This window comes from Camarhynchus parvulus, chromosome 4 (genome assembly GCF_901933205.1).
Source record: "Camarhynchus parvulus chromosome 4, STF_HiC, whole genome shotgun sequence".
NCBI lineage: Eukaryota > Metazoa > Chordata > Aves > Passeriformes > Thraupidae > Camarhynchus > Camarhynchus parvulus.
In genome coordinates this window covers 64370745-64397935 of record NC_044574.1, presented here as the reverse complement: position 1 = coordinate 64397935, position 27191 = coordinate 64370745, and the positions used below count along the sequence as shown (strand labels likewise).

At 41.8% G+C, this 27191-nt stretch overlaps 1 protein-coding gene across 1 annotated transcript in view; it reads left to right on the top strand.

Annotated features, from left to right (window-relative positions):
• The first annotated feature begins 894 nt into the window (after window positions 1–894).
• Window positions 895–27191, top strand: part of TNIP3 (TNFAIP3 interacting protein 3) — a 33204-nt gene continuing 6907 nt past the window's right edge. The window contains exons 1-11 of the mRNA XM_030948356.1: window positions 895–954; window positions 1828–1913; window positions 8681–8813; window positions 14552–14638; window positions 16085–16174; window positions 16747–16812; window positions 17700–17831; window positions 19891–20019; window positions 22243–22359; window positions 24732–24857; window positions 26253–26411. Coding sequence (XP_030804216.1) covers window positions 895–954; window positions 1828–1913; window positions 8681–8813; window positions 14552–14638; window positions 16085–16174; window positions 16747–16812; window positions 17700–17831; window positions 19891–20019; window positions 22243–22359; window positions 24732–24857; window positions 26253–26411 — 1185 coding nt within the window. The remainder of the gene's footprint in view (window positions 955–1827; window positions 1914–8680; window positions 8814–14551; window positions 14639–16084; window positions 16175–16746; window positions 16813–17699; window positions 17832–19890; window positions 20020–22242; window positions 22360–24731; window positions 24858–26252; window positions 26412–27191) is intronic.

Here is a 27191-nt window from a genome sequence, read left to right as displayed (position 1 = left end):
TTTCCAGTTTTTCAGTGTGTTGCTTGCTTCTTACATGACTCTTACCAACACGGGTGTCATATTTTCAGTAACATTTAACCTGCATCCTTTAATTGTGGGCTGCAGTACTGTGCCCAGCTTGGCAAATACATCTGAAACTGGTGAAATGTCAAAGCTCAGTGGGACAAATTAGGGCTGGAGTAGCAGTCTGAATTCTGTGGTGTTCTGGGTCAGTTTGGGTTTTTTCCATTCTGCTTCCTCTTAGTAATTTTGGTTTTTGTTGTTGTTGTTTCAGTGACAGTGGAGTGTTCATTCCAGGTCAATGTTTTTCAAATTTTATATTTTTTAGTCAGACACACGCAGGCCAAGTTCAGGCACTCCAAAATAAAGCTTAATCCTCACTAGTCCCCTGTGTCTGCTGCTCCCATTGAAATCAATCAAATGCAGCTTTCCATACTTCAACGTGATTGTGTTATGATTAAACAGACACTCATAAAACTCAGACAAGCTGGAATCAAGTTTCACATGAAACTGAATTGACATTTTTTTCCTTAATAGATCCTTGTAATTAGTGATTACCAGATGCATTTAGAATGTGTGAAATGCCTGCAGGAATTGGAATTTAGAAAGGGGGAATGCCAAACACCTCAGATCTTCTGCTGGCAACCTTTCATTTTAAATTTCTGCCCTGCACATAGATGAAGCAGCATGGTTTCTATAAAATGTTCAGCTGTGGTTTCACATGAAATTGATGTTACCAATAAGGAGAGTGACTTGTAATTGAAAACTGATTTGCTTATAAATAGCAGGTTTAGCTCTGAATGGCTCCTCTCTTCATTTCAGTGGTCACCTTGCTGTCCTTAAGATGGATCCTATGAAACCTGTCAATTTTCTGTTCTAGCAATTACCATAACGATGTTGTTTGATCTAAAGAGAAGAATAAGGCTCCTAGACTCCTTTTCTGATGAACTAGAGGTGTCTGAGGAAACATCCCCAGGGCTATCACCAGCCTGCAGCACAGGAGCAGAATGATTGCTCTGGATGAGGTGATGTTGGCTCGCTCTTTGTACAATGTCTTCTTCCTCTTGAGATGGAGAGGTAGTGCTTGCTTTCTTCATGTTTGAAGTTCTAATTCAAAATCTTCAGTTTCAAGGGATTATCTTAATGTTGACTGCTTACTGTAGCAGCCCTTTTCTCTGGGAGCTTGGTCTGGGATTTTTTATTTGTCTCCCTTCTCTTTGGAAATGCAGTGCTGAAGAGTTACTTGCCTGACCAGAGGGAATCTTGTTAGGAGCTTGTAGAGTGCTTGAACAACACACTCAATAACTTCCATGTGGCTCCTTTTCTCTCCAAGTGATTTAGATCAGAGTCATTACTCAAATTCTCTTAATTTTGGGGCAGTAGTTTTATTGGGCACTTCCATGAAGCATAGGAATTTTTTGGACAATGTGAGGACACGCTTGAATTCAAGAGTATGAAAAATAATTGATTCTTTTAGGATGATTAATAAAAGCCTTTTTTGCAACCCTTCCCATGTTCCTGCAACTGCTGGCAGCTTTGTTCCTTGGGTAGATTTTTTGTCACAGCAGCCAGAGATTGTTGTTGCTCCTGCCCTTGTAGAACTGTCCCTGACACAGTGGTGTACTTATTAGAGGATGATGCTGGGAAGAAGGAAGTAGATTCCTGGCTTGCTTGTCAACCATTTGTAGTTTATGAAGAATAAAACAGAAATACAAGACACGGTTATCTGTTCTCACTGTAATTGGTTACTTAACTTTCTCTTCTTAGATTGTTGATTTTTTTACTTCCCCTTAAAAACTCCTTTTTTTTCTTCCCTGCTCCTAATAGATTTGCTGTGAGGAGCTCAAAATGAAGAAGAAAGATGAAGAGGACTGCATGGAGCTGTGCCCCCATCAGTCTGTTGAGATGGAAAGGTACTGTGTTCACGTTACATGGAAAAACTCCTTTGTTAAAAATTTTTGGGCAGTTTCACAAGGTAGTTAGTTTTACTGATGACATTGAGAGTATTAAGTGTGATGCAGTGAGACTCCTCTGCCTTTCAGCTGGGGCTGCCTGGCAGCCACCACAGGCAAGGAGCTGACCTGACTTCAAGAGCTGGTTGTCCCTGTCAGCTACTGTATGTTACATTTCCTGGCTGCGTTTCCAAATGGTTCCTATCTGTCTGTCCTGCTCGTGCTGTTAGTAGATCGTTGCAAATCCCTCAGCTCTGTGTGGTAGACACTGTCTCCAATGAATCCTGGGCTTGTTTTCCTCCAAAGGCTCAGCCCAGCTGTGAGCCCAGCTCAGCAGGGCGTTGGTGAAGCATCCCCATCCTGGCCCAGGCTGAAGCAGGAGGCACAATGGGCTGCTTGTGGTGGTGTCTGATTTGAAAAGAGAGCAGTGGTGTCAAGTACCAGTTAAAAATGTCAGCTCTGTGCAGTTGCACTGCATCAGAGTCACAGCTTTCCAGAGGAACGAGCACGTGGATGATGTGAACAGACTCGAGGGGCTCCAGCTGATTGTGCAGGGCAAGCAGCCAGTCCAGAAGGGGCCATGGGAGGGACACCATTCCAAACAGGCACGTACTGAGGCCAGCAAAGTGCCCTGACGGGGCACAAGCTTTTCTAGGCATTGATCTCCACAGAAAAAGAGTGAGTGCTTGAAAAACATCTCTATTTGCCTCCTTTTGTGTCCTTTTAGCTTTCAGTTCTTTCAACACGTTCCTGCCACCTCCCCACAGCTTTCTGCATGGGTGCCTTTCAGTGGGGGAGTTCTGCTCAGGCAGCACGTGCTGCTTGGTGGCTCTGCTTGGCCAAGCTTGCCAGTTGATTGATTTTCATGGCAAAAATGAATTCCCTTTCCACTGGTGATCCACACGCAGCTACGTGAGGCCTTGGGGCTCAGTCTGGGTGACAGTGCCCCACTTGCTGCCTCTCCAGGGAGACAGTTGTCTGCAACTCACTCAGAGCTCATTTGAAGCCTGAGAAAGTTGGTGGAAATAATTGCATTGGCTTTCCTGAGGTTTGAATGCAGCCCAAATGCTGTCCATTAGGAAGACAATCAATGTCTTGGTAGTATAATGAAGTGAAAGACCTAAGTGAAAGGGGGATGATGCTCTTTTCCTGATGCACAAGCTGTATAGAGCACAGGAGTGAGGCAGCAGCATGGAAACTTCCCTAGGGACAGGAATATCCAGGCACAGAGGGAACAGCACCATGTGATAAGTAACATCATTTAATGCAAACCAACAGCCATGGTCTTCTTGCATGTTGCAAATTTCCTGAGGGGAGTAGTCAAACGCTGAGAGACACTGAGTGCCTGTATACCATCAGTAGCTTTCCTTCTCTTCCCTGAGCTGGGATGGATTAGAGGTGCTGCTTCACTTAATCACTGGGCCCCCCCTTTTGGGCTGGTTTTTTCTTTGGTTTGTTTTCAGAGAAAACCAGATGTGTTTCCATTAAGAACATGCCCCCTTTTGTTGTCATTTGTGTAATTCTTAAAATTAAGCAAAAGTATTAAGGAATAATTGTTTCTGCTCACATTAACAGCACACAGCTTCTCCAGATGTGGCATTTGACAGCCCAACAGCTGCTGGCTATTAAATGTGCCTTAAAAGGCCCATTCCTTTGTCATAAAGGGAACAGAAGTGTAGGGACGTTTATGGGGTGAGAGGCAGATGTTTTGGCTGCATCAGATTTGAGGGAAAGTTTTAAGTGGTTTCTCTGCTGGTCACAGTGCATGTTTTAACCCCTGTCATACACCTTATGGAGCTCTCTTCTTGGCACTGGGGTGAGATTATTCCTAATCCCACACTGACCCGTGGAGCATCTCACTCTGAAGACAGAGCAGTTCTGCCAGGTAGATGCTTGGCTGGCTTTCCAGCTATGCTCTTGAAACACTGGATAAATTTTTGGGGGTGAAACTCAGGTTAAAATATTAAGCTAAAAACAATTTCAAATAATGTGTTGCTGCTTTTTTTCTCCCCTAAACTTTCTTTTTAAGTATCTACTCATAATCATCAAAGGCAGGTGTTCTTTTTGTGTTTGTCCCAGCACAGTATGTTTTATGCCCAATAAACTATTTTTTATGGTGGTACATGTGAGGTGGAACATGGAATGAGTGGAGCTCAATTTCAAAAGTTCTGGCTCAAATTCCCAAGCCTAAACTTTGAGTGGAGTGTTGAGTACTGGAATAGCACCACTGGTCCTTAGGGAGCTGCACCACTTTTTAACTATTCCCTGTCAGCTCAGAGTCTGCTAAACTTCTAAGAGCTTACAGGGCTGCAAAATTTTTTTCAGTAACAAAAGTATTTTTGTCTTCTCGGCAAAATTTTCTTCTTCCTATTGCTTATTGGACTGGAAATTCTTTGCTATTTTTCAGTCTTAACTGGAGAATATTGCAATATAAAAATCCCAATGGATTTGCATGAAAAAAAAATCTAAGAGTTCTACAAAACTGAATTAAAAGAGAGCAAAAGTTCTGCAAAATTACATGGGACATAAGAGAATAGGCTTCTTCTACAGATAAACTGTCATTTTTTAAAATTATATCCCTATTTTTATTCCTATTTTAAGTCTATTTCCAGAGCAAGTTAGATTAAATAGTCTGTAATTCAATCTGATTCTCCCCCTTATTCTACAGGCCTTTTTCTGACACAAAGTCTATTATCATAAATAAGGGAAATATTAGCTGAGACAATTTGTCTTTAAATTTGGCACATTTTTAATTTATCTGACTAGTTTTTTCTCCATAATTCAAATGCAGAAATTTCTTTTTTTCCATGAATTTATTTCCTATTTAAGCCAAGCAAGAATCCTATATCCCAATGCCCACCCAAGGGGATGAAGCACATGTTTTACCATTAAGCTCTGGAATTCATTTCCCATCAAAATATGGCTCCATGGTGTTGGCATCTGGCTGTAAATCCTGGCTTAAAGCCTTTTTTCACAATTGTTTATGGTGTGTAATTGTGCTTTCACCACCACAAGAGAATCACCCCAACACACCAGCCTTGAAATTAATATTTAAAATAGAATTATATGGCTTTGGTATTAGTACTGTGCAATAAATGCCTTGGGACATCTTGTAGGTATGTCCATTGTTGCCATGTAGCTGCTATGAGTAAAGAATAATGCCAGTTTCCAGTAAAAAACAGGGAAAGTCAAGAGGTGCAAAACTGTGTCTCTTATGGAACTTCTACCTTCTTATTTGAGCAACTTCTATTTTTCAGCCTTCAATCTATGCTGCTCAAGCCCAAAGCATGGGACTGATCATATTCTGGCTCTCTGCTTAAAACTGGAATTGCTGTAAAAAGTATGCAACCATTTATAAACAAGGAATCATTATTACTTAGAGCATTACACTATTATAAATAATACTAATAATGATAAATAGATAGGCCAGTGGAGCCTAAAAACTGCAGTGGTGCAAAGATGTACCATGGGGCAAGCAGTGAAAACCATTTTAAAGGCAGCAACCTGAACACATGGGAGAAATTAAAATAGCTTTAGTGGAGTGCAAAGTGAAGTTCTGCATGGATATGACAACCTGAAAACCAAAGGGAGCATGCCTAATTTTTTATTCTTAGAGGACTTGTCAGATCTGACATGGAAATTGTGAGGAAGGTTGGGCTCTCTTCTAGGAAGAAGAGAGCTGGGAGGCCAGCTTCCTTCATTACATCTGAACCTTCTGCTTCCACGTCAAATATCTTAATTTTTCAAAAAAGGAAATTTTGCAACTAACTCAAAGTCTACAAAGAGGAGTTAACATTCTAAACTTTTATTGCCTCCTGCAGTAATCACAGCTTCCTATGTGTAGTTTTTATATCTTTGTATACTTTAGAAAGCTTAAGCACATAGAAGGGTTATACTTTGTCTTGTATGACCACAGAAAAATAAAATGCTTTTAATATTTTCTCATAAGTTTTAAGGGTGCAGAGGAGTACCTGTGAACTCCAGGAAACTAAAAGCAGTTTTGAAAACTTCTGTGCAGAATCTGAATGCTGTGTGCCCTCTAGAGCTCTCTGGGGGAAGCTCTGGTAGTCAGCTTGTCTTGGTCTGGGGTAGCTCCTAATCAGGAGTTCCTTGATGTATTCGAGCACTCAGAGCATCTGTGTGCTCTGAAAGTCCAGATTCTAAATCAGATCTGCACAGCAGATCTGAATAATGTTCTAGCTCACCATAAATGTATCCTTCTGATTATCAAAGTGGCTGATAATAAAATGCAGATAAATGCAGTAATAGTTTCTCAGTCTAAAAATGAAGTAACTTTCTGACTTTTGTGATAGTCTTCAAACCCAGAACAGAAATTGGTTTGTAGAGATCTGAGCCTTCTGTAGTTCTCTTTCTTTTAGCCAGGCGCAGCTGGGTCCTGCTCTTGCCCAGGTAAGTCCAGGAAGAGGAGTGTAGGGACAGACAAGGGTAGGAGCAGCCAGAGGTGATTATCGTTTACAGCTGCAGCATCAAACTGTGGTGAGCAGAGGAATGAACACTTCCTGGCTGAAAAAAAGGTATCAAAAGCCAACCCCCATGTTTATGGGTTATTCTCAGCTTGGTTCATGCTCTGACCTCAGGAGGTTGTGGTCACACATCTCCCCTTGCAGTGGCTGAACCAGCAGCAGAGCTGAGTGCAGCCTGCCTAAGCATTTGCTGCTGCACTCCTGCCGGATTGCTGCTCATCTTTTACTGTCCCCAGGGCTGCACCCAGGCATTGCTCCTTTATTCTGAGTATTTTGTTCTTATGCTTTGCTGCTTCATTTGGCTTAAAAGAGTTTGGAAGCACTGGCTACTCTGCCCGAGCTGGGGGAGTAGGCTGTGCTGGTAGCTGGGGGTGGTGAATTGCAGCAGCGAGCGGCTGCTTCCGTGCTGTGGCTTTTCAGCTCTTCTGAGCAGCCTCAGAAGCAGCGAGGGCTCTGCCCAGGGCATGTGCGCCTCTGCTGCACAAAGCTGTCTCAGGCAGCATCAGGAGCTGGAGTCCCACTGGGCTGAAGGTGCTCTTCTCCAGGGAAGTGCACTCGAGAGTGCAGAGTGCCTGCTCTGCCTGCTGCCTGAGGTGTGGGAACCTCAGCACAGAATGGCTTAGAAAAAGTGCCCCGTGCCCTGGCTTTTCCAGGATTTTGCAACATTTAGCCAGCCAGAGGAGGGCTGGATTTCTGCCTCGAGGTTGGTTGTTTCCTCCCGCAGTTTTCTCCGTGCTGCTGCTGCTGGGGCTTACCTGCCGCCCACGCACAGCTGAGCCTTTGGAACCCTCCAGCCCTGCAGCCTCCTGCGCCACCGCGGAGCTCATGAAAATGAGCCTTGGGAAGGTCTTGCTTTTGGTCCTCATGGCTATGAAAATGCAGCTTATCTAACTACCAGCAGCAAGTAAAAAAAACCCACCAAACCAAACAAACAAACAAAAAAACCCCAAAACAAAAAAAAAAAAAAACAAAAAAACCAACCCAGCTCTAGAATTTTACTAGCCCTTATTTGCTACTCTTGGTATTTTATTTCATCTTGGGAATGATTTTGTATCCATGCTTAGTGAAAATACATTTCTGCTACAGTCTCTGTGTTTTAATTATAGAGCATTAAATGAATCATTCTATGATATCAGTATGAAATTCACCACACTTATTTACTCTTATGATTAAGATAAATGGGTTTATTTGTTGGGCAATTTTATCAATTTCACTTGAAGAGTTTCCTCAGAACCTGCGGTTCACTCTCTGAGGATTGCCTGTCTAAACTTCAGGAAGTATAATTGACAAACTCCTACAACTTTCAGTTTTTCTGGTGGTTCAAATAAAGAATGCTGTATTTTCTGTTGAAATCAAGAAGTAATCTTGCTATAACAGGTTGGTGATTTTTTTTTGAGCCTTGCAGTTTGCTTCCTGGTCACGCGTTAATTATATTTAAAATTGGTTTAAGTTGATTAGGCAATAAAGTCTAAGCTTGCAAAAGAGATTGATCTTTCTTGATAACTTGGGTTGATCTAGGAGATTTAGGGGCTTGTGCTAATTGTATCTCAGTTAATTATCTGGAGGTCACATTCCACCATGACTGTATCAAGTGAATCAGCCCTAGCTGCAAGTTTATTCTGTGAATTTGGAACAAGCCCTTTTGTGCACCTAAGTTTTGTATGTCCTAAGCAGTGAGACTGAAAGAAAAGAATTTTCCCACCAAAAAAAAAAAAGTGTTCTCAACAGACCAATTTTTTGACAAGATGTGAATGTTTTTAAAAGGAATTTTTAAGGGAGAAAAATTTTGAAAACACGTGTCAGGTGTCTGCTACAAAGTGTTAGAGAAAACAAAATGTGCCATTAAAAGACTTTGGGAACTTTGAGATTTTTGAACTCAAAAGACTTTGAGCACCTACTTTTGCAGTTCTAAACCTATTCAACTATTCTGATAGCATTTTTGCTGAAGCTGAATTTGAAACTCTGAGTGAGGTTTAGGGCACATGGCAGTCTTAATATAATCCCCAAAAGGGTCGATTTGGATTTTGTAGGTGAAAAGTGGTAAAATTCATAAAGGCTTCTTGTGTAAGTATTTTAAATGAATTTCTGCCACAAGGCACATGAAGATTGTGTGTCACTGCCCTGGTGCTCTCTGCTTGAAGGCAGGGAGCTGGAGCCTGGTGCAGGACCAGCTCTGTTCTCACATTCAGAAGAAAGCCTCAAATTCTGGTGTAAATTTTAGCATTGCTTTTTCTTCCTAAGCAGGTGTGAAAGTAAAGAGCTGGATGTTGAAATAAGGAACCTGATCGGGAAGAGCAACACTTTGGAGTCGTGTGAGGACCCCAAACCTCTTGCCCAAGAGAGGCTGAGCCCTCAGAGAACTTCGTGTTCCCTTAAGGTAATCACAGTGTGCTTTTGCAATGTTTATCTGCCAGGAAAGAACGTTCAGGGGATGTTCTCTGCGGGGCTTGACTATGCATGAAACTTGAGGATTTCTGAAATGATGCAATGAACTTGCTACACATTTCTTTTCCCTGATATAGCTACTTTCTGGTATGAGGAAGAATGACTGAGAAGGTGCTTTAAAAGGTCAGCTAAACCCACTGGTTATTTTCCTGAATGTCAAACCCTATAGCCAGATGTACCTTTTGGATAACACAGATCCTTGGAACTGTGTAACCCCCAAAATACTTTCATTTTTGATGCATTTGGAAGTTCTGATTTAGCTGGGAATGAGCAGAGGTGTGGGAGACACAGACCTGTGGAAGTGTCAGAAAGGCTTTCAGATGAATAGGAAGAGAGGAGAAGGAAAATGATGATGATTCAAACCCACACTTCTGCGGTATTGCAAACAGAAAATCGTAAGCCACCTGCTAAGGCAATTGTCTTTGCCTGCAGCGAAGCCGTGGTTAACAAGCCTGACAGAAACTTGTTCTGGGTTTCCCTCTCAGTTTCACTCCTGTCCCCTGAAACAGCGAGAATAGAAGGAATTTCCCCGTTTTCCACAAACTAGGAACAGGGGGAGGGAGGGGTGCAGAGAGGGGAGTGATTAAACCGTGAATGATCCACCTGCGAGGGATGGCGCTCTTACCTGTGTGACTCCAGCACGGGATGGGGAAAGGAAAACTCTGAAGGCTGCACGCCGAGGCACGGTGCAGGAAATTGGTGAGGAGGTAAAAGGGAGATGACTCTCTTCTACGAAATCCGAAATTACACACAGCTCCTTTCACATGCAAACCGCCATCTCCAGAATGACTCATGAACCTCGGGGCACGGAGCTGAGCCGAGCCTGAGGAGACACCGCAGGGTCAGACCAGTGGGATTAGAAACCAGTGGGGGAGAGAGAAGCCACAGGGAGGGATGGGGATTCCCGGAGGCAGGGGAGAAACGAGCGTGGCAAAGCGCAAGTCAGTGCAGAACCAAGCTGTGAAATGACAAGCCACAAATGATCCCATGGAAATCCACAGGTTAGCCTCTCTCCAGCAGAAGGAGACATAGGAAAGGATTTGGGAGATATGGGCAATGTGAGGAGGAAAGAGAAAGGATGTGCTCACCTGGACCCTTTCTGAGGGCTGCTGCAGTGCTTCACACAGGAGACTGTGGCAGTATTTAACCTGTGGTGCTTTTATACTCTTTGCATTTATGGCACTTCTTACCTCTAAAATGTGTGTGTGAGGTTTTCAGAGCTTAAAGAGGGACACTTCATGATATTTCTGCACTAGACACATGCTGGCTGTTTTTTCTTTATATTTCTAAGTCAAGCAGCTTTTCACTTGGCTGAGTATTGAGCTGGGCTTCAAGTGAGTGACAGCTTGACAGTCCTGTTGAGCTTCAACAACCTCCGTGTAAGGTGCTAGGAGTCCCTGTCTTGGGTTGTGTTTTGGGAAAGGAGGTCATATTTTTAACACGTAGTAGAATTTGTGAAGATTATGAAATAATACTAAAAAAGCCCCAGAAAATAGCGGTTTGGGAAATGAGGCTGAATAGGACTTAAAGTGAGGGGCAGATGAAATGTTTAAGAGTTAAGAAAAAGTTAATAATGAAACAAAAGTGTACCCTTCCATAAGTGTCAGTCGTTCATCAGAAGTTTTGTCAGAGACAGCAGGTCATTTTCATTCTGTAACTTTTTTCTGGAGTGAAGAGTACAAATTGCACTCTGCAGAATGGCATTTCCATCTGACCTGAAATCACTTTCAAGACAAGTCTGTAAGTGTCTGTAAACAAATTCCCCTTTTTGCCAGGATTTTTTTGCGATAAAAATTTATGAACTTCTCAGCACATCCTTCAGTCTATGATTCCTTCAGTTGCAGCTTGTCCTGATGCTGCCTTCTCCATTCCAGGAAAGGGAATAGATTTGCATTTTTTGATTTGCAAATTTTCATCTAATTATTTTCACATGGAATCTGGATTTTCATCAGCAGGCCTGAATTTGCAAATGCTTAGGTCCTTGGGAGGCCTTGCCCTTATGGTTAGTGGATAAAGGAAATCCTAAAGCAGGACCCTGTGCTCAAATATTTTGATTTACTCTGAAACCTTGACTGGCTCTAATTTTATCTGGTTCCCACATATTAAGACACAAATTTGCATCTGCGCCTATTTTTCTGTCAGAGGGAACATGTAACTGAGCAGCACAAAAGGCTGAGGCTGTGACACAGTAACTGAAGGGAAAATCCCTTTTTAGCGCACCTCTCTGGTGAGCCACAGGGGCCAGGCTGGGGCAGGAAGAGGCAGATTCTTCTTCTGGTTCAAGAGCCAATTTTATTCTTCAGCTAAAATCTCTCATTTTTTACCATTTTGCCATATGCCTCAGAATGGGAAAATGGATATTGTGGCAAACACTGCTGGCGTAACAGCTTCAGCAATAAAGCCGTAAACAAAGCTCAGCTGAAACATAAGCAAAGTGAAGGCTCCCCAAAAGCCACAAATTTTAACCCAAGTAATCTCAGAGTTAATCTAGCTTCTACCAGTCTGCAACAGAACAATAAATTTAAAAAAATTATAATAAAAGAAAATCCCCAACAAACCTCACAGCAGATGCATGACCAGCTAGGAAAAAAATTACTTTGTCATTTTGTATGATTTTATCATCATCAAGGAAAGCCTCACATTTGATTGCATCAGGCCTTTTAGTGAGTCTTGGTTTCACTGCAGTTACTGAACAGACAGAATTTTCAGAAGTGAGAAATGGTTTTCATTATGTGAATTTGAGTGATATTTTGTAATACTGTGACACAAGCTGTTCCCAGAATTAAGATCCAGCACTCTGAAAATGAGAACTTTTATCATCTTGTGGTGCTGAGGCTTCTGAGAGGGTTCAGTGCTGGCCACAGCTCCAAGGCTCTGATTTTTCTCCCACTGCAAGCTTCCCAAAGATGCCTAAAAGGCCTTTATGCCCAGGAAGCTCAGGTCATCCTAGAATACAAACTAAAATATTTTTCATTTTTCAACAAGACATGAAAAAAAAAACAAAACAACAATCTCAAAGCTGCTACTAATAGAAATTACAGATTATCATGGAAATAAATTAATAAGAGGCTTCTAAGTTGTTGTAAGATGCCACTTGGGAGTTAACTTAGGAAGTGTGAGGGGCAGCAAATTTTCCTATTTACTTTCTGAGCAGCTTTTTCCATACCTGACAGATTTTTTAGATTTGTGACTGCATTTGCAGTCTGATTGTCAACTGGAATTTTCCAAGCAATTTAAAACTGTTTTGTTCAATAGCTGCAAACCAAGTATAAATGCTTTAAAAGATTTATGGGGCTTTTTGAATTCTGAAACCTGATGGGTCTCAAAGTGTCCTTCTTTCAAGGATTTCTGTATATCTCAGGTTTCTGCAGTATTGTTGCACATCTAAGTTTTTTGCGATAGCAGTAAACATAAACAAATATAGTGTCTTTATCCCTGTCATATGAATGAAAATGAATTTTGTCATCTCCTTCTCTTTCTTTTTGGTGCTATTAACTGTTTTCACAGAGACAGGCAATGATTTTGCTTCAACCTCCCAGTTTTTGCTGGAAAAATACCACCACCTCTGAAGAGATTGAGTTTTTCTTCCCTACTTATTGCCATTTCTTCTTTTGATACAGATCTCAGACATACTCTTCTCTCTCCAGTCTGTTTTTACATGGCAATCAGTTTTCCCTATGAATGCTAAGCTGGATGAGAGAGGCACTGAAAAGTACTTCAGTCTTAGTTCTATTCTGTCCAATTTTATGTAAAATCATTCACTTTATTGTGATTATGATGTAAAAAATTCAGATTATTGCAGTCATGAAGGAATCACTAACAAAGGACTTGGTGTTCTAATGTCCAGGTAGCTTTCCAGGAAACTACTCAGCTCTCCAGGAAACTGTTGTGACCTAAATTACAGAATCAACCAAGGTCTCAGCCTCATCCTCTCTTCAAAGTAATTTGAGCATTGATATCTTTCAAGTGGGAACTGTGATTCATGAGTGGGGCTGAGTCCTGGGTTTGCTCCGCTGTCCCCACTGCAGGGATGCTCAGCGCCTCACTCACCACATCCCAGCGTGCTCTTGTGAGGAAACCAGAAACTGGGGCTGCCTCACCTTGCAGGCCACACCATAAAATGCAGCTGTTCAACCTGAGCTTTCTCCAAAAGGGAATGTGCTGCTGGAGAGGGGATGAGGCTGGTGAGAGTGGGAGCTTGGGGAAGGGGCAGCATCATCTCCTTCAAGAGCAGATGTGCAATGTGGAAGGTTTGGGATTGTATTTTTATTAAGCAGATGTCCAGTGTTGGTGCTGTTCTGCACCAGTTTATAGTCTTCAGTGCTGTACCTGATAAGCTTAATGTCTAGTTTTGATATTGGTACAGATTAAATTCTTCCAACTTCTTAATTAAAATAACCTTTGTTTTTAATTTTTCTCTTCATTCACCACAAGTTTTCTAGCTGCTCCATAAACAAGGGGGAAAATGGAAAGAACCTCAGGGTAGCAGGACATATTTCATATGCAAATATTATAAAATAGTGGCTTTCTTCCAAATTGGGGTCTGTATCTTGCAAAAGAGGAGTTGCTTAGTCACACATTGTGAACCAGAGATCTGGAATGTGGCTGCAAAATTTCAGCATTTCACAGGATTGCTTTACTTTCTCTAAATCTGTTTTTGGAAATTGAGAGAGGGGTTTCTATTATTTCATGTCAAACTTCACAGGCTAGCTTTCATTCCTTGAAAATGAAATAAGCAACCTTTGCTGCCACTGCAAAAGCCATAGACCCAGAGATCTTTCCACAATAGGGAGCAGAATTTTTCTTTTATGCTTCCCTCTGAAATCCATTATTATTCAGAATTCCAAGACTGAAAATGAGAACACTTTGCACTTTTCTGTTTCGTTCTGACTTTGTATAGGAAGTCTGTGGAAGCCTTTTCTTTGTTAATTTTTTCTGTGAGCTTAACTTAGCATGGTTAACATCTTCCTCCAAATGGGAAACTGAGGCACAGGTCTGGGGTGTTGGGTACCTTTGAGTACCCAAGTCTTGCATGTCTTGAAGCTGGATCTGTGCCCCGGTAAGACAAGTGGCAGAAGTACAAATAAAACATCTGTCATTCTTCATCTGTGTGCAGCTTTTCTTTGGGGAAACAAATCAATTTTCCAGTGTTGGTTTTCCCCTAAACATCTTGGGGTTTTTGTATGGGGGTGCTTTTCCCTGTAGCTGTTAGCAGACTTTGCCATTGCTCCTTTAGAAGCATGACTCACTCATTTTTCTGTTCTGATAGTTCACTCTTAGTGTCAATAATTGTTGTAATTACTGAAGTCCTTTTTTACAACTGGAAGCAGGGATAGAAAAGCCTGTCCTCTTATTTACTGAAAAAGCGAATACCCTTCCTTCCCTTACATGCAACTTCCTCTCTGGGGGGAACTGGCCTGGCAGTTGTGATTTCCATGCACACAAAGCTGAGAACCTTGCCTGGCACATTAGTCATAGGCATTGTGCTTCATCCATTCTGGGAAGCCCCAGGCAGGAAGGAGGAAAAGGTTAAAATCAGAATTCCACCACTACTTTCTGGATCGTGGCAGCTCCCACAGGCAGCGCTCCTGTATCTTCTGGGTCTGAAAGAAATTCTCTTGCTCTTTTAGCCAACATAAAATCTGTTCCATTGCTCTTCTTCCTCCAAAGAGCCACAGTGAAGGAAGCGCTCCAGGCCGGCTTGGATGCAGCTGGGCAGGTGGGAGTGACATGGAAGCTCCAGCAGAACCATTGCAGGTAAGTGGCTGTGTTGGCTGTTCTCTGAAGTGTTTTCTGATTAACAGGAGCTGCTGCAGGTCACTCTGTAGGTTGACAGTTATGGGCTGATCTTTGTGCTCTAATCGATTTTTCTCAATGAGTTGAACTGTGTAAGAATGGAAGGCAATGTTAGGAATATTTTTGCAGATAGCATTCTTAGAAAGAAGCCCTTTTCTAATGGGGTTTTTTTGCCCTCCAGAAGTTGCACAAAGGGTGCAAAGTGGTTCATTTGAGTGACCCCACAACTTCTGTGAGCAGTATTTGGGCTAGTTGGTGCCTAGTGCATGTGTAGTTGTTAGATTTGTGAGTTGTCCTATTCACTTTATTACTATTCTTAAACATGCTCTTCAATATATGCCTAAGGCCTAGATGCTGAAAGCAATTCAGCATGGGAATAACTCCATTAGCTGCCAGGTATTGCTTCAGATACTCTAAATTAAACATGTCAGTGAGCTACAAGAAGAGGGATTAAGTGTTTTCTGGCTTGGAAGTCAAGGGCTCCACATCAGAGTTCAGCAGCACTGGCCATGGGGCAAATATGTGGTTGGGATTTTTGCCTTTGAAAAGACACAGCAAAACTGTCCTTTGATCTTCATTGGTATTCAGCATTAAATTCTGTATCTACAGAAAATTTATTCCAGACCTCAGAATTGCTCACACCATTATTCTTGTTTTTCATACAGTGGTTGAGAATTTAGGGAGGGAAACAAAAATCCCTGAGCATGTATCTGACCAAAGCATGTTCTGTTTTTATGAGGTTGTCTCTTTTTTCCAGTACAGCTCTCTCTCTCTTGCTAATAGATCACATGTTTGTTTTCATGATAATCCATGGAAACTTCTTGGAAATTATGATATAGAACACTGCTATTATAAAAATGAGGGTCTAGCTGCTGCTGTCCTGCGTGGGTGAAACTCCACACTTTAAAAAAATGGAACATTTGCAGACTGATCTTCTAAATTTCTCCAAATGGCCTATTTGTTTTCTGTGTTGCTTGCAAGCACTTACCAGGGGCAATCCTACTAATTATTCTAGTTCTTGTAAATGAGGGGAATTACTTACACCCTCTCCAAGTCATGCTCAACTTTTGTGGCTTGTACTACTTGTTTGTATTGCCATCTGCAAGATAATTAAAATCTTCTTCTGTGTTCTGTGCCTCAGATGGTACAAATAGATACAATTTCAGTTATTTCAGTGGCTATTTGCATAATGCTTCAATTAAAACACAGCCTGAGTGGGTTTAAAGCAGATGTATGCTCCAGAATCAGCTGCCAGCAGGTGTGAAGGTATTTAGATACAAATTTGGTGTAGGAAAAAGTTTGCATCAGTTTCTTTATGTGCACCTGTAAGGGTGGATGGGAACTTACATGAGAATCTTGAAGAGAACAGGCCAGAAGCATTAATTTTTGAACATTGCTTTTCTCCAGTCAAGGCACACATTACTGAGCAAAAAGAAGCCTTTAGCATCCAATTCTCTGGAGCAACAGATCCTCACACTGGAAAGACAGAGACGAGAGGTAATCCTAAATATTCCCTTAAGCACATGGTGACTGGTTGTACCATGCCTATGGATCTGAAAGAGCAGGGGTTTATTTAGTACAAAGGGCAAGTTTTATTAATGACCACTATTGCTAAAGGCCAAGGAACAACAAGCAGGGTTTGCACTCAGTAGTATCCCAGTCAGTGGGAGTCTTCCATTGATTTGTTTGAAGTCAAAGACCTTTTAATTGGAAATATGTTCATGGAACTTGTAGAAAACTAGCAGGAAAGCCCTTGGCCATTTAGGATTTGAAGCCTGGGATTTGTGCAGTGCTGCAAATGATCCACCTGTAGCTTGTTGTGTATTTGCATGTTTCCTGAGTGCTGCTTCCTGAATGTTCATTTGCTTTAACCAGAATACCAAAGCGCTGGCAGATGGGCTGCAAGGCTTGCCAAGCCTTAAACTTGCTTCTTCTGAAATAAATGAGCTAGCCAGATGATGAAGAGGTTTGGAACACTCACTGACAGGGGATTCGAATGCCAGTCTGTTTTTGATTTACTGAAAATGTTGAAATAAGTGTTATTTACTGTGCCTTCCTGGTAATTACAGCTTTTGGAGGTGAACAAGCAGTGGGATCATCAGTTTAGAAGTATGAAACAGCTTTATGAAAAGCAGGTAACAATGCTGACAACTTCTGTTGCAATATGTGTGCCACCTGCTGACAGTCAAGTCTGTGTTTAAATACCAGCCAGCCATAGCCATGGTAAATATCTTACTTTGTCTTGAGCTCATAAACTGAAAAAGCTTCATCATATAAAAGAGAAGCCAATGTGTGTCAGTCTTCAGTAGGACAAACTAACCAGAGAAGCAAAATGTCCCTAAAATGATAGGGTCAGTATGGACATGACAGCAGAGATCTTCATGCCCTCCACACTGTAGTGAAAATTACACATAACTGAGAGCACAATGAACTGAAAATCAGCCTGGTGTGCCCAGCCCCTGATCCACATCATCACACTTATGCTGGTTCTTGTCCCATCTCTTGTGAAGTCTGGGTAAATTCTCCATGAAAGTTGCCCTCTGTAAGCAGAGACTCTCAAAATTAATTGTAAAGAAACATTTTGATTTCTGTTTTCTTTTCCATCCAATATCCAATTGACATAGCTGTTATTCCTTGCTTATGGCTGCATGGTGTCATTGCTGCAGACATTATCATCAGCTGCCTAGTGAAGTTCAGTGCTTACAATTTTGTCTGGTATTCCAGAACCCGAGTTGGTTCATTGACTGACACTTCTTGTCTACTGTTTCCTGCTATGAACAGGAAGTTTATACAATGAATTCATGTGCTTATCAGGAAAGTTTTCTCTTTAATATTTTCCAGAAAGCTTTGCTGAGATCTGAATCATTCCTTTCCTATTACCCCCAAAGAGAAGAGCAATCCAAATGGCTCTTCATCATTTATTCTGGAACTGTTTTTATGCCTCTGGCTCAACACCCTGAAGGTGCTGTGCCTTTCAGAGTGCCCAGCGAGCCCAGCATGGTGTGTGTCACTTGCTTTTCAGCTGGCAGAGATGAAGGCAAGGCTGGACGTGTCGGAGAGGAGAGTGAGTGAACTGAAGCAGGAGAGGCACTGGCAGAATCCAGAGGAGGAGAGGTGGCAAGTGCTGGGCAGAGAGAGGCTGCTGCAGGAAAAGGTAGGAGGGTGCCCTGTGGCACCCCTTGTGTGCTCTGTGCTGAGCTCTCTCTTGCCTTTCATCTTTCTCCCCTTGCGTGGGTTGTGCAGAGGCCAGAGGTGAGACTGTGGCTCCTCAATATCCTACCCAAGGCTGCTGAGCTGCCTCATCACAGAACTATGTGTAGAGAAAGAGTGATTTCCATATGAGTGGCAGACACCACAACATTTGTGTGTGGAGGGGGGGGGGTAGAGAGCAGGTTGATTTCTACTGCACAGATTTCCCTCCTCACAGTTCAGTTCAGGGTGAATTTCTGTGTGAAGGGAAATGCTGCAGTTATTTCAAATGGAAGAGGAACAGCAGTGCAGGTGTTACACAAAGTGCTTGGCAAGAAATACTCAAGGTGTGAATGCAGCTCCAGCCCCCCAGGTTTTGGTATTGACAGTACAGCCTCTCGTACATGTGCAGCTATCTCAGCTCCCTGCAACTATCACTGACACTGGCAGTGCAGTTATCAGAGCTGGAAGTGTCTGGGCTCATCAGCTGCTTCAGAGCGGTGTTCACCTCACCCTCAGAGTGGTTGGGCTGCTCTTTCAGGACTCCTTGGGGGCTTTTGCATCTCAATTCAGATCCATGAGCTGGATTCCCACCTCAGTAAAACCACCAGCCTGAATGATGGGCACCTGCACAAAACTTTGTGCTCCATTTTAGAAACCCCACAGAGTGGTGCTTCCTGTTCTTATTCTGCTTCATGGTGTCATGTACTTCATGACCTCTGGTGAGAGTTTCTGGATGGTGATGATGGCTGAAGTTGGGCTTCTCTATTCACATGGTAACCTGAAACAAGTTGCATCGCTTCCAGATGAGATATGAGTTAGCTGCTGCAGGAAAAGAAATGCAACCCCCTTAGCTTACATCTGCATCGGCAGAACATCCATCTTACTTGCTCATCAATTAGTCCCAGCTAAACACACATTTGATTCCAAATCCATAGAGCAATTTACATGTTTTAAGACAAACGATGTTATGCACTTGCTGAATCACTGCCTGTATTTGCTCTGAGTGTTGATTCAGTGTGAGACAGTCCATATTTTTGTTCATGCTACTGCCTGCATTTTAATGGAAAAGAGCTACCATTTTATAAAAATAAGGATCAGTAATACAGTCTCTGATTTTTTTACTGCATACATGAATAATGAACTGAATGACAATATAGTCCTTTTTTTTTTTTTGGTGGGAACAGGTTAACCAGCATTGACCTTTGGTCTTAAATCTGCAATTTCTTGAAAGTTTCACATTGAGCCAGTAAGTGCTTGTCAGCTTGAGCTAGCTGCTGGATGAGTTCCTATACTTATTGCAGAGATACCCTGCTAATCTTGCCTGGTTTTTGGAGAAAATGAAATGTCCCAGCTAACTTAGAACACAGCAGAGTCAAACCTCCTCATGTGTAAGCAAGTTACTCAGGGGTGTTTTTCACTGGCTCAATTAGCACATAGTGATGAACTTCTGATGAGCCAAACTGTGACTGGCTGCGCAGAGATGAGCCTTTTACACAGAAAAACACCCCCCATTCCTGTGGTGTGCTGTGCCTGTGATTGTTGGATCTCACTTTTTTATTCACATAAAGCAGCTGCAGAAAATATTTGAAATACTTTTTTTTTTCTGTTTTCATCTTCAAATTTGTATGGCACTGGGAATGGCTGGGGCTCCACCAGCGCTTAGCCCTGGTCTTATTCTCTAGTACATAAGAGAAATGCAGGTCTGGGGTAACTGTGGATGTGATTTTGATCTGCTTGGCCTGCCAGCATTCCCATGCCTTCGTGCAACTGCAGAGAGCAGGGATTTAGTCTGGTATGTTGTGTCTGTCTCATCATATGGTGAGTGGTCAAAACCATTTCTACAGACTTTATCATATCTGGGTGTACTAATGATCTGCCTTCCTGCTGCCTCGCTTCCCAACTGTGGTTGGGACAACAAAAATGCAGCACATCTGTCAGACAGAAGATTATTTGGGAAATTGTTCTTGAAAAATGCTTCCATCTTCATTTCTGCAGCATCTCTCTGTATTTTTGCATCCCAGAAAGATACAGAGGTCCTTAGTGAAGCTCTCCATGAACTGAAGGAAGAGAACAGGCTCCTGAAGCAGAAGAATGCCTCGATGACCAGGAGGAAGGAATACTATGAGAGTGAAATAAGTCGTCTCAACAAGGTAGGAGCAGGAGTGAGCCACTGATTCCTCTAATTGTGGTATCTCTGTTGTCCCTGACCTACCAGATAGCAGCTTTTCAGTTCTGGGTGAACAACCTGGTGGCAAACACATGATCACCACTTGGGAGCTGGGGAAACGAGCAAGAACTCACTTCAGCTGAAACCTGTGCATGCAGGGTCTCATTCCTTGGCTGCTAGCAGGGTTGCATTGCAAGGAGAAAAATTCAGAGAGTATTTGGCTTCTATGAAACCTCTCTACATGTCATGTCTAAGCCCTTCCTCTACATCCTCCCTCCTCAGAGCAAAGAGGAAATGGCACAAAGATGCTCCTGTATGCACCTAGCAAAAGACTGTGTTGAAAAGAAAGGTCCCACAGCTTAGAAACTCATTTTTCGTGTATTCTGTGTTTGAGAATGATGGCTTCTCTTCAGAAGACATGGTCCTGTCCTGGTGCTTAAATCCATATACACACATATTCATACCTATAATATTATGTGTATATATGTTTCACTGAGGAAATTGTCTTTAAATAGCTACATGGAATTTTTTTAACTCAGGGAAAGTAATAAATGTAATTTTGTTTAATCAAAAGATCACATAAAGCAGTGGGTGTTTTCTAACAATTTTGTATTTAATGGTGAACCACAAACACTTCCTGAGGAAATGCATTGCAGTAACCATTGCTGTGTAACTTGAATAAGTGTTTTAATAAGCTAAACGGCCATGATGTGCAAAAGTCAAGCCAAAAACATAATGCTGCCATAAGAAAAAATCTGACAGAGCCCATGATCTCTAGCTCTTTTTGAAATGCATTGACAGGACTTGCTCAAAGCTCCAGTCTAACTTTAATTCAATGCCTTGTTTGTTAAACAACTTATTTAAATGTTTTATTTTGCTGTCTTATGATGTGGCTATAATAAGACAGATGGGGTATATACACCATTCTTTAAAATGAAGCATCAATTTCATATACACTTTCCCAACAGTAATTTACTGATTTTCAGTGCATTTGCATCCTTAAAATCTCATGTCATGAGTGCACATGAGACAGGAAGGGACCCTCTGTGCCCTTTTAACTTTATTCCCCTGCTATCTCAGGTTCAGCCACTTGAAATTCTTACAAATTCTCTGAAATCAAACAACTTTTTCTTCTTTTTGTGTGAATGGATAAAGCAGGGTCTCACAGTGTTGTGTTCCAAATGCAGTTTAGGAATAATCTTCACCTTACCATTAACTTTTTGAAGATTGATTTTTCCAGATTTTTCTTTTTTTTCCCCCTCCCTAATTCTGAGTTGTAGAACCTCCTCAAAAAGATACTAAAGGGGGATTCAAAGGGGCAGAAAAAGGGTGTCAGTATTTTCACCCTCCCAGTTTTAGGTTCAACCTTCTGAATGTATTGGCATGGAACACCAACTTTGTCACTATTATAACCAGCTTCACTTCTGCACAATTCTTAGGGACAGCACCTCATCAGATAAAAAGCTTTCCTTTTCTGTGCTTACATGGAAAATGCTTGGTTTTTGTTGGGCCTTGGATAATTAATACCAATCTTGGATTACTTTGGATGCTGGTTCTCCTGCTTGGCCAATTCTTCCCTGCTTGCCTCTTCTCCCTCCAAATATCTTCCTTCCTTCCTGCCTGAGTTTGGGCAGCAAAGAATGGCTGAGGATCATCAGCATGAATTCAACTTCTAAAAGGGTAAACTTGTAAAAGGGATAAAGTCAGGGATTTGTATTTTATGTGAGAGAATGAAAAGTGATTAGTATTTGTGCTAGAGTAAAGAAAAGAATATATAATTGTAATGTGTGGTTATAGGCAGAGAGATGTAGGAGTGATTTAAATATTCCAACTCAACGGAGAGCTGTGTAGTACTGTGAAAATAAAGTCTGAGAAGAACCGTGGCAGAATTTCAGTGTAGAACAGGTAAGAGTGATACCAGTGTTGTGTGTATTCGTAACTCCCTCTAGTGACAAGCTATGGAGACGACACGACTTCCTCTCAAACAGGAGGTTTTACTTTGTTCCACGTGAAGGAATCCCTACTTTTAGTGAAAAAAACCTGTTTCAGTCAGACTTTACTGTAGTAAAGTGGGTTTATATCCAGTGTGTATAATTGAAGCAACTGCAAGTGAAATGGAAACTTCTTCCTAATAATTTTAAAGGATATTTTTTTCTTTTTCATGTAGTGAATCTCTGTTTAGAAATTTTGCTGTTTGATGTTGCAGGCCCTTCTGGACACGTTGAAAAAGCAGCACCCACCTGTTGTTGGGACTCTTCCAGGGAAGGGTGACAGGAACAGCATCGAGGAGATGAGAACCCAACTTGAAGTTCTTAAACAGCAGGTAAGAACAGCTCAAGTGAGCCTGGATGGATTCACACAGCATCGTTTTGCCTTCTCTCCCAGGGACTGTGCTTGGTAGACTTGCTGTGTGGAGCTTCTGAAAGGAAGAGCCAGTTTAGCCACAGCCCTTTGGGATGATGTTTCCCCAGATGCTGTCATCACAGCAGAGTCCACAAAGTGGAACTGAGTCCTGGCAGAGGACTGGAGCAAGGGCTTGTGGAGGACTCAAAGCAGCAGAATGGCTCTCCTGACTCCTGGAGGTGTCCTGCCAGCTCTCTGTTAGAGGCTGAATGTCATCCAGAGGGAATGCTAAATTTCATTAATTACTGGTTGTGTTTTCTGATCCTTTTATCTTAGAAGTTGCCACTGTAGAGAATTATCCAAAGATCCTAGTCTTGGAAAACTAGAGCATTGGCACTGCAGTTTTTCTAAGTGTGAGGCAAACCATTTGCATTCATAACCTGCATCCTAAGGACTATATATTTGTATCTATTTATTTTTTAATCTTTGTTCTGAGCAACTCAAATGCTTTGTGCACTGTTTTTCTTTCCATATGAAAGAATCTGTTTAAAAACAATATAGTTTTCAGATAATCTTAACACTTCAGGTCTGTTGTCCTGGATAGTGTCAGGGTTAACATTATTGACACACAAATGGATGTGATCAGAATGGGAATTTTATTCAATGGGAATAAAATACTTGTTTCTGTCACATTTGACAGCAGAGCCAGATTTTGCTCTCTAATGTAATGCTTGCCACATGCTGGAGAACAAAATCCTGCACTTGATTGTACTGTAATGAGTTATTTCATTCTACACAATAAAATAGAGTAAACCAGGTTTTTTTTCCAAAATTCTCATGGGGTATCCATTTTATGAATGTGTTTTTCTAGTTGTATAAATCAGTATAGTGAGTCCAGACTTCTACATGGAACGGAGCAGAAGGCTCCAACTGGATGGAGGAGGGACTCCTGGGACAAAGAGTGACGTGACAGAGTCCCAGAGGAGCTTGGCTGTCATCAGCCCATCCCTGGTCACAGCAGTGGAGATGAAGGCATTCATTCCTTGGGAGATGTCCCCTCTTTCTCAGGGCAACAGGATAAATGGCAAAACTGTGCCAAAGAGGTTCCCTTGCAGCTCCAGCAGATTGTACAGCTGGGGAGTGGGAGGGAGGTGGGACAGCAGAGAAGGAATTGGGAAAAAAAAAATGAGGAAACACTGAGAAGTGTGTAGATGAACAAGGGATGCAAGGATTACTGCAAGTGACAGTTTTGTCTCTGCTTTGGAAGGTCAGGAAAAGAATTTTTTCTTCACATAGAACCCTGTGCTGACCTTTTTCTTCCCCTGAGGTATGAACATTTTTCTAGTCCTTCTGTGAGGTCATAGCACTGCTTCCAGCAAAAAGAAAACTGGATCTGTCCAATGGGCAGGGCATGAGCCACAGCAAGCAAGTTTTTGGGGAAGAGACTGTCAGCAGGCTTTAGTGAGTAACCAAGAGGACATGAAAGGGCTTCTGAAAGTTCTGGTGGTGGTTCCCACCCAAACATGCCTTTGCTGTTGTTTGTCAGTAGAAGTGCCACCAACATCCAGCTTCTCACCAGGTGGATCCCTGCCCATTAGCTGAAGAATTAAGGCAGTCATCTGAACACCAAATAATTTATGAATTTGTGTTTTGTTTCTAAATCTGTGTGCTCACTGCCTGTGCCTGGGGTGGTCAGATATTTTTTAATGGGATGAAGCTCTGTGATTCCTGACCACATAAAAAAGAGCTAACCCACTATGTCCTTCAGCATTTGCAAGGCAGCTTATTTTCTAGGAACAGGGTCAAACATCTGTATTTCCATTGGGAATTGTGTACATTCCATTCCATTTGGAATTGTGTATATTATGCTCCCCTCTGCCTCTACACTGGGCCTGGGAAGTTCTTCTCTAATTCCTTGCACCTGAGGTGTACAGGAGGGAGTTAAAAGTGCCCATAACTGAAGAGAAAACTGGAAAAATGTTGGGTAAAATGTTTGTTCTCCTACTGCTAATCCCTTAAAAAGATGGATACTAGTATTTGCTATCTCATTTATAATATTTGAAACTGATATTTGCCAGACAGCGTTTTGATGTCCAAGGTTGTACAAAAACTGGCACTGAGGACTGTTTCAGTTTTCAATTTATGTTTCAATTGATGAGTGCCACTAGAGTATGGCCATTAATTGTCACTTTGCATCAGTCCCAAAAAAAGACCAGGGAAACTTTTGTTTGGAAGATTGCAGGGAGCAGGGATCCCCTTGGAATTCAGCCTTCTGCTAGGGCAGTGTTTAGAAAGCAACCAAGCCACAGAGTGGCCCTGCTGAAGCTCACACACTGTTCATGATGATTGCAGGTCCAAATATACGAGGAGGACTTCAGGAAGGAGAGATCTGACCGAGAGAGGCTTAATGAGGAGAAAGAAGCATTGCAGAAAATTAATGAGAGATTGCAATCTCAACTGAGTAAACTCAGCTCTCAGGTATGAGTCAAAAGAAAGCTCCCATTGCCAGCACATGTGTGTTTTATTTTTTTTTTCTCACTTTCCACACAACTCAAGGTTTTCTGGCTTCCATTAATTGACATTGGATTTTATATGAGGTCACCACCTGGGATGAAATCATTCTGAAGTAATGCAGTAAGAAGATGAGAAACGATTAGAGAAGACTTCCAAAATAAGTAGATGAAGGGAGTACTTATTGCAAAAACTTTTCAAACATATCTGAAAATGGAGGAGGGGGAGAGTGGACACAACCAAAAACAAGTCCAGAGGACTTTGATTGTTTCACTGGCACTTGATATAAGAGCTGTAAGATCAAACCAACTTTTGAAATAAAGAGCTTCTGTAGTTAATCCTGACCTCTGCAACTGAATTACAGAGTGATGTTAATATCACTGAGGAAAAGAAGGCTCTCTATACAAATTAGCTGAGCAGCCTCTGCAATAATTTTTTTCTTGCAACATCCTTTTTATCTCTTCAAAGTAGTATCAGTAGGAAGCCATAGTAAAATCATGGCATGCAAGACTCTGAGCTTTCTCAATCCCCATTTAAGAATGACGAAATTCTGAGGTTTCCTGTCTTGAAAAAATTGTGCAATGCTTTAAAAGAACGGCTGATTACCAAAATGCTCTGTGGTGATTTATTGTCCTCCCCAACATTGTTGTGACACGGAAACTTCAGGATTGCCTTATTCTCAACCAAGCCATGCATCAGAGGTGGTAGGGTCTTGCTGAAATCTTAGAGGCCAGGTGCTGCCCAGTGCACCAGCAGTTCACACTGGAGATCTTCCAGTTTGTCTCTTCCTGCCTTGGGATTTGATTAAAGAGAGCATCTTGAGGATTTTAAAGATGAGAGCAAGCATATAAAATATTTATTAGTTTGTTTTCTTAAGTCAAATTATTTAGTTGTGACTCACAGAGTCACAGAATATTAATGATTTTTTACCCCTCCTTACTGTGTCCTTAGGCAAATTGCTCTTGACTCTACTGGAATATAGAGGGCCTAAGAAAAGGCAGACCCAAATCTGAGGCACACAACTTTGGTGCTAAACCAAAATTATTTACTTAATTTATCATGCAAGTGACTGCCCGTGTAGTTCTGCTTCAAACTATTGAAAGCAACTGTGTGTAATGAAAATACAGAATTGTTTTTGAATAAAAAGACACAGTAATGTACTTGTCATATCTTGGGATCAATATTTTCCTCACATAAAAGGTGTCAAGACTCTGGTGTGGCAAAAGTCAGCTGTCTTTAATAATTTTTTGAATGATAAGTAGTACGAAGGGTCTAAGCAAGCAGTGTTGCGACTCACTTGTACCTGAATGATCTGTTGATTATATTCTACTGCTAATGCATTTATTCTTCTTTTCTTGACAGACAAAAGACCTCCCAGTACAGCCTGAGAGGCCCAGTTACCCAGCCCCACTCTTCCTCTCCCCATGTGTCAGTTATGGGGGCTGTGGGATGGTTCTTCACTGTCCGGATCCTCGGGCACATCCAGTGCCTCGCAGGGCCCAGCAGCAGCAGCAGGGCTTGGTAAGGCTCCCACCATCCCCTGTGTGACCCGGACACAGATTTCCTCACAGCGTGGAGACCACAGGTGCCATCACCCTGCCATCCTCAGCAGCAATTGAATCTGTGATTTCCTAGTGTGTTAAGTCCAGATCAAGATTGAATTCACTTTGAAAATACTCTTTATCTGTAATAGCACTGAGAAGAAAAACAGGGTTCCTTTACATTTGTTTGTTAATTTAAAAAATAAGGTTGGTTGATTGGAGTCTTGCTGATTTCTTAGATTAATTTATTCCCATGACAGACATGCAGAGTTCTTTCTAGCTGTATAATTACCCCACTTCAGAAGTAGGGATCTTCTCTGAGCCTTCAACATAAGATAATAAAAACCAAATCAGGAGAAGTGGAAGTTCTGTCTGAGTGAGGCTAACACAATGGGAAATATGCCTTTTTTCCTGGAACACAACAGGGTCCTGTCCTCCTCAGCATGAAAAACAATAGCTTTGCTCTGGAGCAGGTTCTGTGAGTGGGAGTTATTTATTCCAAGGAAAATACTGCTTCAAAGAACATTTTTGATGTGCTTTGGGTTATCTAAGTGGGCTGGCTTGTTCCAATCTACTGAGAATGCATTTAAACATGGTGAATGTCATTTTAAATACACAATATCTGATTCTGGCTATAAAGCTGTCACATATGGAAAGATGCTCATTATTTGAGAAATTATAGCTGAATTTTTGCAAAATGCATGTAAGGCTTTCAGGCTGTAGAAATCCAATGGAAAAGCTGTGGTCAGACAAGTCATTT